Here is a 12,346-nt window from a genome sequence, read left to right as displayed (position 1 = left end):
CCCACTCAGCCAGACCTGCCCTGACACAGCATCCCAGGCCAGCGCCGAGTTCAACCCGAGGATGAATCTGGCCCCAAACCAATCCACACCCCTGGTCGAGATCTGCTCAGCTCCCCAGCCCAGCCAGCCCGTGCAGTCCTGGCCCCACCCAAGGCCAGCCCAAGAGAAACCCAAAAGCATCCTTTTCAGACAGATTTACCCTCAGTTATGAAACCGCCTCAGTCCTGTATCTGTAATGGCCAGCAGCGTCGGCACTGCCAGGAGGAACAGTCACCAAGGTGGGAACCCGCTCGGTGCAGGTGGTGTCTGCAGACCTCAAAGCCACACTGATCTCAGGCAGTTTCTCCCAGAAGATAAAAAGTGGGTAGATTTTCCCAAAGACAACAGAAGGCAGAGTCAGCAGAGGCTCTCATCCCTCCCACCCTCTCCTCTGCCAAGCTTGAGGTTGCCCTGGCAAAGCAACATCAGGATCTCTTTGCTCAAAGCTGTGTTTTGATTCAGCAATTCATTCTGGAAAACAACCGAATCATTTCAGCTGAAGCACTCCAGAAAAGAAAATAAAATTAAAAAAACCCCAAACAAACAAAAAACAAAACAAAACAAAACAAAAAAAAAAAAAAAAAAAACAAAAAACAAAAAAACTTTCTCAGCTGGCTCTGAAGAACAGGAAACTTAGCATTTTATGCTGGGCACACTCAGGAACAACCCAAAACAGGGGCGTACAAAAATTGCGAGCATGAGTATTTGCCTCTGAAAGCACCGCTAGAAGACAAGCTCTGCTTCCTACAGCTCTGTGCCAGCTCACCTAAGGCTGAAGACCCCATTCTGCTTGCCTATCAATGAGATCTTGCCCCATACCAGTGAGGTGCTGGGAATCAAATGTCACAAAATCCACTGCACACAGTAGATGGCTGCTGCTGGTCATCCTTGTGTCTGCAGGGCCAGAGGGAACTTTGCCCCTTGCAAACACTAACAATGCATGAATACCTTCCAGATAAATTAAGATAAATTAAGATAATTAAGTAATGTGGCACAACAGCATCTTGTTACCTCGTGCATCCTCTCATGCCAACAGGCCCAGAAGATCCACCCATGCACCCAGTCCAGCACTGCCCTATGTAGCAGCCAGGTGACAGGGATGACAGGGGAACCCTTGTCTGTGGTGGTACTGACTAAATCAGGAGTTTTCTCCAGCAGCCAACATCATTGACAGACCTGGATATTAAATGGGACACAGCCCAATTTGATAGTTGGTGGAGGTGAAGTTTAAAAAAAAAGTGTGGCTTTGTTGGTATTTTTCCTCTCTCCAGTTTCTGCTACAGATTTACAGGGTCACCCTAGGTAAACTACTGGGGCTTTTGGACAGTCATTCACCTACTTCATCAGTCAGGTACCTCACAAATTATAGTCTGGGGAAATTCAGGCACAGCCATGAGATGTGCTGGTGTGTGGGGCATCCCCCCTCATCCCAGACCAGGGTATCATCCAGGTGCCCTTGACTGCAATGGGTGTGGAGGGAGATGGTCATGAATAAGCATCCCCCGGCACAGGGCTGCTGTCATCATCTCTGGCCACAGGATCACGGTCTGGACCTCCAACAGCTTCGTGCTCTGCTCCTTCCAGCCCATATTTGCCACTCTGCTTCACTGCAGCACAAAACACCTGCAGTGCTGTCCTCCAAGGCCAAAGTAGGTAGATTCAAGCTCCTAAACCAACATCACTTCTTCCAGGAATCACGTTAAAATAAAGTAAAAATCTCTGTTCCTCATTACAGCCAGGAACACCGAAATCCCAGAGCAGATTGCAAACTTGCATATTTATATCTAGGTTTCAGAGCCCAGACAAAACACAGCCGACTAAGGAAGTAAAGTTAACGCTGATATTGCAGTCTGTTGCATTTTTACAGTGTCTGGATAGCTAAGCAGCTGGCAGATCTTGGCAAGTCGTGAATTACTGCCAAAAATCTCTCAGCATTAGATATGCTGCAATAGCTGTGGAGCTCAAATCAATCATTTTCCAAGAAATAAAGGTGGTCTTCTGGATATGCAGTGGGCTGTTCACCTCCTGGCTCTGCATTATAGACTCTCCACAACGCTGAGCAAACCACTTCACTTCCCAGGGCCTAGATCTTCCAGCAATTGGGAATAAACTGGTTAGTTTGTTTTCCCCTGTTGAAATCCCTTTTTCCTGTGAAAATTCAGAATTTATGAAACTTGCCTTTTCTTTTTTCTTTTTCTTTTTTTAATGGACAAGAAGCATATGTGAGATATAAATGTGCAAAAATATTTGGGTTCTCTCTGCAATATTCAAATGTGAAAAGCAATATATAAATTTCAAAGGCTTTACTTTAAAAAAAGTTGCTCACCCTATCCTCCCACCATAAACAGTAATAATTATGCATTATCCTCAAGTTCATCCACTTCATCTATCTTCTAAGGCTGGGCTGTTTCTCATCACAGTGACCCCTTCTCACGCTGCTGACAGCTTGAGCAGGGCAAGCAAAAGGCATCGCTCAGGAAGATGCGGTACAGCCCCTTCACCTGATGGCAACTCACAGCCCAAAGGACATTTCTCAGAACACCCAAAGGTTCCTCCCTGGGAAAAGGGCCTCCAAGAGGTTCTTCATTAAATTCTCTCCTGAGATCTTCAGTGTTGCTGAGAAGCTTTAACATCCTTGTGCTTAACTCACGGAGGATTCATGACGAGGACAGAGCTGCTCTTGTTCCTGTTGGCTTGGCTGACACATCCCCCTCTGAGTGCAGGGTGGCAGAGTCTGACCCCCAGGAGAGCCATACCTGCTCAGGACTTCAAGATCAGCTTCCAGAATTGTCTTTTACTTTTTAAATTGATTGACATCTTCCAGCAAGGTGGGGAACCAGTGAAGTTCACCTGCCTCCCACGCACAGATGCACAGCATCTGTGAATGACATTCCCGGTCTCTGCAAGGACCCAACCTTCCCCAAGGTGCATTTAGGGGGTACTCTCTCCCCATGGGACTTGACATTGTTCTGACCTATTTCCATCTGGAAATACAGTGTTGAAACAACATGGAGAGCACCCTGAAATCCCCTGCCTGCAGTATGCACATGTGTGACAAGTGTAAAGCACTGGAAAAAGCATAGGCATTGGAAAAAACATACAGGGGAATAGAAAAAATACATCTCCTGTTGCTCTCTGCCACATAAGACTTTGGGCTAGATATTAAAAACTTCCATGTTCTCAGACTATGAATGAAAGATAGCAAAACTTTCTTAACCCTATTCTGCACTGATATTGTATCTGCAAATAGAAGTTCTGCGGGGCTGAAGTGCTACGTTGCAGTACAGAACAAGGATCATCTTAGGACAAAGCCTATATATCATTTAAGACTTTAAGGCTGCAGATCTTTACTGGTGCCTGAGAAAATGCTATTTCTTAAGGCACAAACTGCTTCACATTAGAAAAAATGTATCCTAAGAAAAAGGAAAGCAAAAGACCAAAAGTCTTTGTGCTTGAAAACAAACCATCCCAAACACATGATGCGACAGTTGCAAAATAAAGAAGCATTTCCTGCTCTAGAGGCAGGTTCAGGCTTCCTTGCTGCTGCAAAGCCTACCAATATTAAATATTTAGCAATGGGTGCTATATCAGCTCTGCCAAGTCTCTTGGCTTTTCAGTATTCCCATTGTTCTATTTCTTCCCAGAACTCAAATTTGTCTATGTCTTTCCTGACACTGAAAGAAAAGAAACAACCACCGCTTACCTCACAATGATGAAATTAAAATTGAACTTCAAGCCAGAATTATCACTTTAAGTGACAATTAAAAAAAAAAAAAAAGACAAATTGCAAGAGTTCAAAGCACTAAAATAGAAGCACTTCATTTTCTATAGGGCTTGCTTCATTCGTTAATTCAATCAAATAATTAATCTGCATTATTTGTTCAAAATTAAAAAGAGTAAATAGCAAGAGAGGTGGCAAACTGAGGGCAGAGCAACACACCTTGCAGGCAAAGTGCAAGGGGACTCAGCCTGCTCTGGGACTTGTGTTACAAGTGAGAGGTTCATGCTGTCCTTCAGGCACATACCTGGGCCCTCTTGCTGTCCAGCCTGACCTCGCTGCAGCCAAACACCCTGACCCATGCACAATCACCTGCTCGAGTCTCTCTACAAACTTCTCACAAGTGTAACCAGAAGCACCAACAGCAGGAGTAGCTCACCCACACTCACTGAAAGGCTTTTAATTTCAAATGAATCAGCCCCTGCCCAAGACCAAAGTAATTCATGCCTTGCCCTTTCACAGCTGAAACTGGAATTCAGTAGCAAGGAGAGACAAGTAATGCAGAGCAGGTCTGAATTCATGTCACCAACACCAACTGTACAACACCCGATGGGGCTACCCCAATAGCATCAGTCACTTGCTATGAACAACACAAGTCCCAAAGAGTCTCCTCAGAGGCACCAGGTCACCTTCAACCAGAGCCTGGGGGACCTAGATGACACCCCAGAAATGCACAGAAACAGTGCTTGGGCACATTGTGCTGGAGAACCCCAACAGCCCCCAGTCAATAGTGTCCTCCTCCCAGGGTGTTCTCAGGTGCTTTCCAGGAGTGATGAGGAAGAAGATCCTACTTGGAAGCTGCCCACCTGGAAATGGTTATAGACAGGGTTAGGAGAAGAGACACAACATTAGGAAGCTTTACACCCTACACAGCACTACCTGGTTTAGAGAGCAATAAAGCAGAAATTTTCCTTTAAAGGAGGCTTAAAACAGAGCTGAGATGTTGTGGATTATCTCGGAGATCCTGGCACACACATGGGTCATCACAGGGAGGGAGGGAGGCAGGACACTAGAGGTTCCCCTAAACCACAGCTCCTGCGGTCCCCAGGGCTGGGCAGAGCTGAACTGCCCTGACAGCTACAGCTTTCCTTGGCCCCACACAAATCACCCCACACGCCATGCTCCGCTCCCATCCCCAGCTCCTCAGCCAACAGTGCACCTCCTGCCCACAGATGAGGCACGTCCACAGCAAAGACAGACCTCTCAGAGAAGGCACGTTTGTTATTTTTAAGAGACAGGTACAAGGAGACACAAAGAGAGACAGAGAGAAGTAAGAAATGCTAAAGACACCTTTGGGGGGAAAAAAAAAAAATATTAATACCCAGAGTAAAAAGAATAAGGAAATTTTAAATGAAATCATAATTTCGGTTACTTGAAAAAAATCCTATTATCAGGCAGGGTGAAATAAAGAAAACCCAGGAAAGAGTACATAAATTAATTTGAGCGAGTGAGGTGCTGGGGGAAAATCAATCCCTAAGCAATGCCTGAAGTCTGGCAGGCAGAAGTCAGTCCTCAGCTTCTCTATAAAACAGCTTGGACTGAAACAGCTCTTGGGTCAAGGAGGGAGATGGCTGGAGGAGAGGGTGCTCCCCCTCCACCCCAGCCAGTTTCTGGGGCCACCAGGACCCAGCAGAGACACGGTCACGCTTGGAGAGGTAATCTCCTCTTGAGGTAAGGAGATTTTCATTTTCATTTTGGACTGGTCGCTTTACACAGGAAATGTCAGCTCAATGAGGGGAGTTAATATAATCAGATATAGCTTAGCACAGCAACAAATGCGTCCAGCAGAGAAAATATAGGCAGAGATAATTTCACTAGACCTCCTTTGCTTCCTATTGCTCCATTCCTTTCTCTTCCTGAAAAATTACATGCATTTTTAACACATGAAACAGGCATGTTTCCCTGCCTCAAAACAGCAGGTTAACACTGATGGACAGAAGATCCATATGGGAACCTACAAAGGACTAACTTCTTTTCAGCTGTCCATTTTCTATACTGCCCTCATCCTGACAGTACACGAATGCTTCTGTTGTACATGCCATGCCCCTCACAGGAGGGCCACCCCTCTCCCTCATCCCCACCATAGGTAAGCAGAACCAAATTCAATTTTTAGTCAAAAGAACTTTTGATCAAACAAAAAAAACAACCACTCCCAAAGCTAAAGAAAGTAAAAGCTGCCAACACCACTGGGACTGTCTATTTTGGGTAAGCTCTCTAGGACAACAAAATAATACAGTCTCGGGTGGACCTAACATCCTGGTCTGTTTTATTTGGTTGGGTTTTCTGTCTTTTGCTTTGGTTTTTTGTTTTTTGCTTTATTTCATTTTATTTCTCCTCTCTTTAGCCACTTTTTGGGCTTTTACTTTACTGGAGTTAGACGACGGTGGCTGAGACCCTGTGAATTTGGCTACTTTCATAAATAAAACAACTAGCTTGGCATAAAACCTCTCCAAGACAAATGACGTGTTGGCAGTGTGAGGACCAGCAGCAGCCTCTGACCCTCCACCTTTGCTCAGTGGAGCTCTCAAACTTTTCAAAGGAAGATGCTCCCCACAGTTCAGACTGACTCCATTATGTTATCCTTCGGTCCCCATGATCTACTGAAAGCAGTGAGGCAAGAGCTGCTAAAAAAAGCATGTGGGTGGCTGAAGAGTCAGTCTACGGACACTGCCATGTTGCTCTTTTTGCCTGCTGGAGTCTGTTGCGGTTTTTTCAGCACCACATCACCATTGCTTGATCCCTTCCAGAGCAGGAAACGCCCTGGAATTACACACTTAATCACTCATAAGTCACAAGAAAATGATCAAAAGTCCCAAACATCATATTGCTTGAAACTCCACGTGGGTCTACATGCTACCCTGATGGGGTCTAACACGAACTAATCGTTGGGTTCTGTCACATCCCACTCAGACAAGGGAGACAAGTGACTGAGATTCGTAAATATCCAATGGAGCGGACTACAGTGAGACAAGTCTTAAAGTCCATGCACAGACATTTATTAATTGCCCACAATGTACTAACTGGATACATGGTAATTAGCTAAGTATATGACAAATTATGGCAAGTGATAAAGTGTGCTTTGTGTTAATTAACGGTAATAAGGGAAAAGAGGGGAAAAAAAAAATGGGAGAAAAAGAATAGAGAAATAGAGATCACTGTTCCAGGGTCCTGTGCTGGCCCCATCTGAGTTTGTCAGGGATGCACCCATCTTCTTCACATCCTCTTTTTTCTTTCTATTTCTTGCTTGCTTTCACTTTTCACCCCCCCCCCCCTTAGTGTATACACACTTTACTTGGGTTCATCCCCTAGGTCTCCCCACATACCTGCATCTATAGGGAGGGGTAAGGTGCTTGATGGGATGATGTAATTAGCATGACCTCGTTAATCTTTATTAGCATATTCAGGGGATGTCAATTTTAATACGCACTCCGTGGATAACGAAGCAAAAGGTCACTCACTGGACACATGGCCCTTGAAACTTCACAAGCCCCCCCCAGCCCCATCCTGTGCTACCCAGGCAGCCTTATCAGCTCCAGACTCCACACTATTCACCCCGAGACTATAGTTTCATTACTTGTGAGTGTCTGAGGCGTTGCTTGGCGGGCCTCCGCTCCCCGCCATCACTTATCTCTTTCTCAGGCTGTTTTCTCAGTCCCTGTTTCAACGAGTTACCAGTCAGCTCTCAGAGGTTCTCTGCGTGCCCATAGCCACACACAGCCTTCAGGCGGTCTCTGCCGCGTTAGCTGTAGCTAGCAGGGAGGATGTGGTAGGGGCTGTCCTGCACATTAGAGCAAACAAGAGGAAAGCCACTTTTTGTGCTTTCAAGTTGTGAGTTATTCTCAGACTTCCTTCCCAAAAAATTAAGTTTCAAATACAATTCTAAGCCTCCACATTTCCAGTAAAAAAAAAAAAAAAACCAACACAAATACGATGTTATGAAAGAGACCTCACCATTTTTCAGAAGGAACCCCCCTCCCTGATGGATGTCTCCACTATCCAATGACTGGGAGATGTCAGTATCTGCAATCAGGCTTGCCCTGGATTACATCTATTCTTGGAAACTCTAAATGTGACCACACGTGGGACTAACCAGTCAAGGAAAAGCCCCTAAGAGCTGCCTTTGATCTTCCTGTTCTGTAAGTCCGTACATCCTCAATATGACGGAGGAAAGAGAAATAAACTATTTCCAACATTTCCCATTTTCCTCGGAAAGCAGTAGCAATACAAACATTCGAGTTCTCCAACTCTCATCTTTGAGACCTTGTTAGCAACATGCCTTAACATCTTATCCACCAGCACAAGTTTGAAGCACGCTCTGGATTTATGCTCAAGCCCACCATCCCTCCTCAACCTTGCTTCAAATGGCCAAGCATGACGCACTTGCCTGTGAATCCAAACTGGGATGCAGGTCAGTAAAAACCCTCTAGTTCCTTCCCCCTTTCCACCATCAGCTTTGTCAGAGACGATTAAAGCCAATTTCTAATGTCCTTTTCACCCCTAAGACCCATGGCATCTGGACCTGCAAAACAGTCGTCCAGGCCTTCCTAGCACACCTTTGCACTCTCCCTGTTCTCTGGTTACAAATAGAAAGCTTTTACCAGATCGACTTGAAAAAGTAATCTTCAGTTGTAGGGAGCACCTCCCTAGATGAGAAAGGGTAAATGATCTGTTAACATTTTATGCATGGATAAATGAAAGAGCCATTCCCAGATCACAAAATTGACACCTGGACAGAGGAAAACATGCACTCCTACTTGACAGATAAAGAACTGAAAGTTGTAGCGATGCTATGTGGCCTGCCCAACTTTACATGGTAAATGATTGTCACTGGAAAAGGGATTTCTGGTCCTCTCTGCTCTGCTGCAGTGCCAGCATGTGACACTCCTTGTCCTCTCCATCACTCCAAGATTATACATTTCCTGACAGCAGTCAAAGTCAGGCTTTCTGTTCATGTCTGCCTCCTAACATACCTTCTGCAAGTAGGATTACACCCTGCCCACAGTTCCTAGAGCAGCCACAGCTGCACACAGGAAAGGATGTCTGCAAACCCTGGCACCGCTTCCACACCATGGCACTGGGGGTGCTGCTGGGGAGAAGGACACCATTTCCCTGCAAACCCTCGCTGGACCCTCAGGTGTGGCTCAGATGATCACTTCTGTAATCAGTTCAAATGTTTTAAAAGGCCACAGGCATCCTACCAAGAGCAGAGCACTCCTGGGGTGTAAACCCCCCAAAGAAAACCAAAAACTTCACCAGCTTCTCTGATGCAGCAGCTGCCCATCAGGCTGCTGGCTCAGCAATGCAAGACAGCTCCCCAAAAGCATCCAAGTAAAGCACAAGCTTGTATTCAAACCTGCATCTGAAAAACAAAGGCAGGGGCATTAACAGGCCTGGGCACCTAGCTAGGGGAACTGCTAAGCAGGAGAGCAGAGCTCTCCCATAACCCTTGAAGCAAGCCCCCCTCCAGCTTGCACCCTCCTCGCGTCCAAGACAGAGCATGGCAGGGTGGGATGCCAGTGCTGCAGCCCTCCGCGCAGCCTTCGTGCCAAGCAATTGGTTTCTGGGGCAGAACAAGAGAAAGCATTAAAAATCCAGCTCCCCCAGGCTGCAGGTCAGAGCAGAGCAGATCCTGCCTCAATTCTCAGCCTCTGTACAGAAAACACCCCCCCAACAAATGCAGTTTGAGGCCATAGCTAAAACAAAGAACCACCATGGTGTACACCTGAAGTAAATAAGCTTCTTCTGTGCCCCATCCCAGATTTCCTGGGTTCCTCCAGCACAGCTCATATCCATGTTCATAGCTGGTATCACAATAAACAATAGGGAAATTAAAAACATCACACTATAAAATACAGTTACAGGAAAAAAAAAAATCTGTCAGGATACTTTTTCAGGGCAGCTGTCACACTAAAAACTTCTAAGTTTCCTGTGCAAAGTGAACTCAGGAAACAAATCTGCACATGAAGTAGATGGGAATCATTATGGAACAAAAATCATCCAGATGTTTTAAACTTGTTCTATTTTAAACATGCTCTACATGCTCCTTAGCTTGCCCTTCAAGAGGCACCCAGGTGGAAAGTATGGGTGACAAAAACAATCCGTTTGAAGGGCAACTTCAGATAACTAAACCAGATCAAGCACGAATCAGCTCCCTGGATCCAAGATCAGAGCAACAGCAGAGCAGAGGGCACACAGAGTGAGCCGTTACGAACAGCCCCTTCCAGATTTCCCCCATCACTCAAGAAATCTCCACTGTGGAACAGCACGTGGCCCACGTGAAGAATGCCATCCACTTATACACTGCTTGCTAACTGATGGCAAGAATATACACACCAGAGTCCAGCTCTTAGTGGAAACAAGCCAAAATAATTCCCTTACCTTCCGTGAAGCTGCCTGTAAGAGTTATGACAACAAACACTTTGCCTTCTGGCTCCAAATCCACCTGAAAAAGTAAAGAAAACATTAGAAGATTGTTTTTCAAGGCAAAGACTCTTCTCAGCATTTTGCACGATAACTCTTCCCAACATTTGATAATATTTGAAGCTCTAAATATATTGTCATGCACACCCATAATTTTACAAAAAAAATCAAGCATCCATGGCTCAAATTGTTCAACGTTCAGAGCACCATAAAAAATAAGGAACTTGATCCCTTCTTTTTCCTAGAAGTGGTGAACAATCTCAACCTTGCTAGAGGAAATGGAGATTAAAGAAAAATAAAAAAAAAAAAAAGGTTAATAGTGTTCCATTTAGTCAGATAAATGAAGTGGAAGTAATATTTAATACATGCAATTCTCTTGAAAGATCCACGCATATCTGTTTGGTGAATTACATGGATATTTCCTCCCTATTATATCTTATTCCATTGAAATTGTTTCAGTGTCTCAAAATGCCACCAGTGCTGGGGTAAATGCTGATTTCTTACTTAAATCACCTTTTGGCCTTAAACCATAAAAAATAGGAAACTGTTAGTGCTGTTACCTAAGGACTTGTTGTTTGATCTAAATTAGATAGAGATACAGAACATAATTTTAGGGATCAGAGATTCAATCCCACTGTCAGTCCACATGTCCTTGAAAGAAGGTATTTATTTTTTGGTGAGTAGATTTTTAATTTTTAGTTACATTTTTAATTAAGGTCTTGCTTTTAGTTTGGTTTGGTTTTTTTTTTTTTTTGCTCACCAGCTAGTTTTTAGCAAAAATCACAGCTAAGGATCCCTGAAGCTTGAGTCAGTCTGTCACATACAAATCTTGCTTTAAAAAAACAACCAACCAACCAAGTCAACCCTCACACATCCCCAAATTGTAAGGTTAAAATTAGCAAAGAGGAGCTTCACACCTTGTGGGTATCAGTAATCTCTGCAGAACAGAAATTCTGAAAACAGAGCACTCTGGAGGAATGTCTAAACATGATTGTTCAAGGCCTCTCTGCTCTTGTACAGCCACCTTTCCTTGGTCTGGCAGAAATAGAAGTGTGTCTTCTACATCAGCAGCACTGAGTTTCTGTGCCCAGAATTTAATATACCTTGATGTGCACACTGTGGAGTAGAAAAATACTTCCCAGTACTGCAAAAAAGGATAAGCGTGGGCTCCCTCTTTTTAATCAGATAACACACGATGCATCCTGCCATCACTTTGAATCCTCTCCAGTGTTAACACATATCACATAATTCAAATAAACCACTAACCATGAGTAAACTCCCAGAGCAATGGTGTATTGACCACCAGTAACCCAGACAACATTTGCCCGTGGCATGCAAAACCCTGCCATGCACCAACTCGTCCTTTTAAGGGAATAACATTAAGATTAAAAGAGAAAGTTGAACTCTGTGTATCTAATGGAGGAGCCAAACAGCCACGCTGCAAATGGACAGAGAGTAGCTGAAGACTGACTCTGCAGTGTTAAGGTAAAGCAGCACTGTCTGCTGGCACCTCCGCTCCTAGGGATGCTAACTGCAGTTCACTAGCATGAGACAAGAGAAAACAATCTTCTGGGGTAAGTGAGGGGGAAGCAGAGACATCACACACCATCACTGTGTGCCTCCCTAGCCTACAATTAGTTGCAGATGTAGAGAAATTATATTTCGAGCTACTGGGAATTTGTTAGGATAAGCAGAGCAAATAATGTCAGAGAAAGGATGAGAGAACATCCTAGTCACACAACTCCAGCTACAGTCCAGAACTGGCACACCTCTATCAATGGGATACAAAACAGGGAAGCTAGAACTGCTTGGAAAAAATCCGACCAAAATGTTGATTTTATGGTCACTATATTTTCCAGTTAAAAAAAAAAATTTCAAAATTAAAAAAAATCAATATCACAGGGAAAATTTAAATTCAATATTTAACTTTGACACAATATTAATTTTTGCATTTGCTTGGGCTGCTTCCTACACTGCATTTAGGAAGATGTGTTTGAACATCCCCTTGTCTCCATTAATATGGAAGGCATTCCCCAAATATATTTCAACTCCAGAGATATCATGCATCATTTTTGCCTAAATTTCAGTTCATTGGTGAAATACACACTT

At 44.3% G+C, this 12,346-nt stretch overlaps 1 protein-coding gene across 1 annotated transcript in view; it reads right to left on the bottom strand.

Annotated features, from left to right (window-relative positions):
• Positions 1-12,346, bottom strand: part of PRKCH (protein kinase C eta) — a 119,128-nt gene that overhangs the window by 80,769 nt on the left and 26,013 nt on the right. The window contains exon 2 of the mRNA XM_032996389.2: positions 10,196-10,259. Coding sequence (XP_032852280.1) covers positions 10,196-10,259 — 64 coding nt within the window. The remainder of the gene's footprint in view (positions 1-10,195; positions 10,260-12,346) is intronic.

This window comes from Tyto alba, unplaced genomic scaffold (genome assembly GCF_018691265.1).
Source record: "Tyto alba isolate M040663 unplaced genomic scaffold, T.alba_DEE_v4.0 Super-Scaffold_29, whole genome shotgun sequence".
NCBI lineage: Eukaryota > Metazoa > Chordata > Aves > Strigiformes > Tytonidae > Tyto > Tyto alba.
This window is presented reverse-complemented; position numbering and strand designations above follow the sequence as displayed.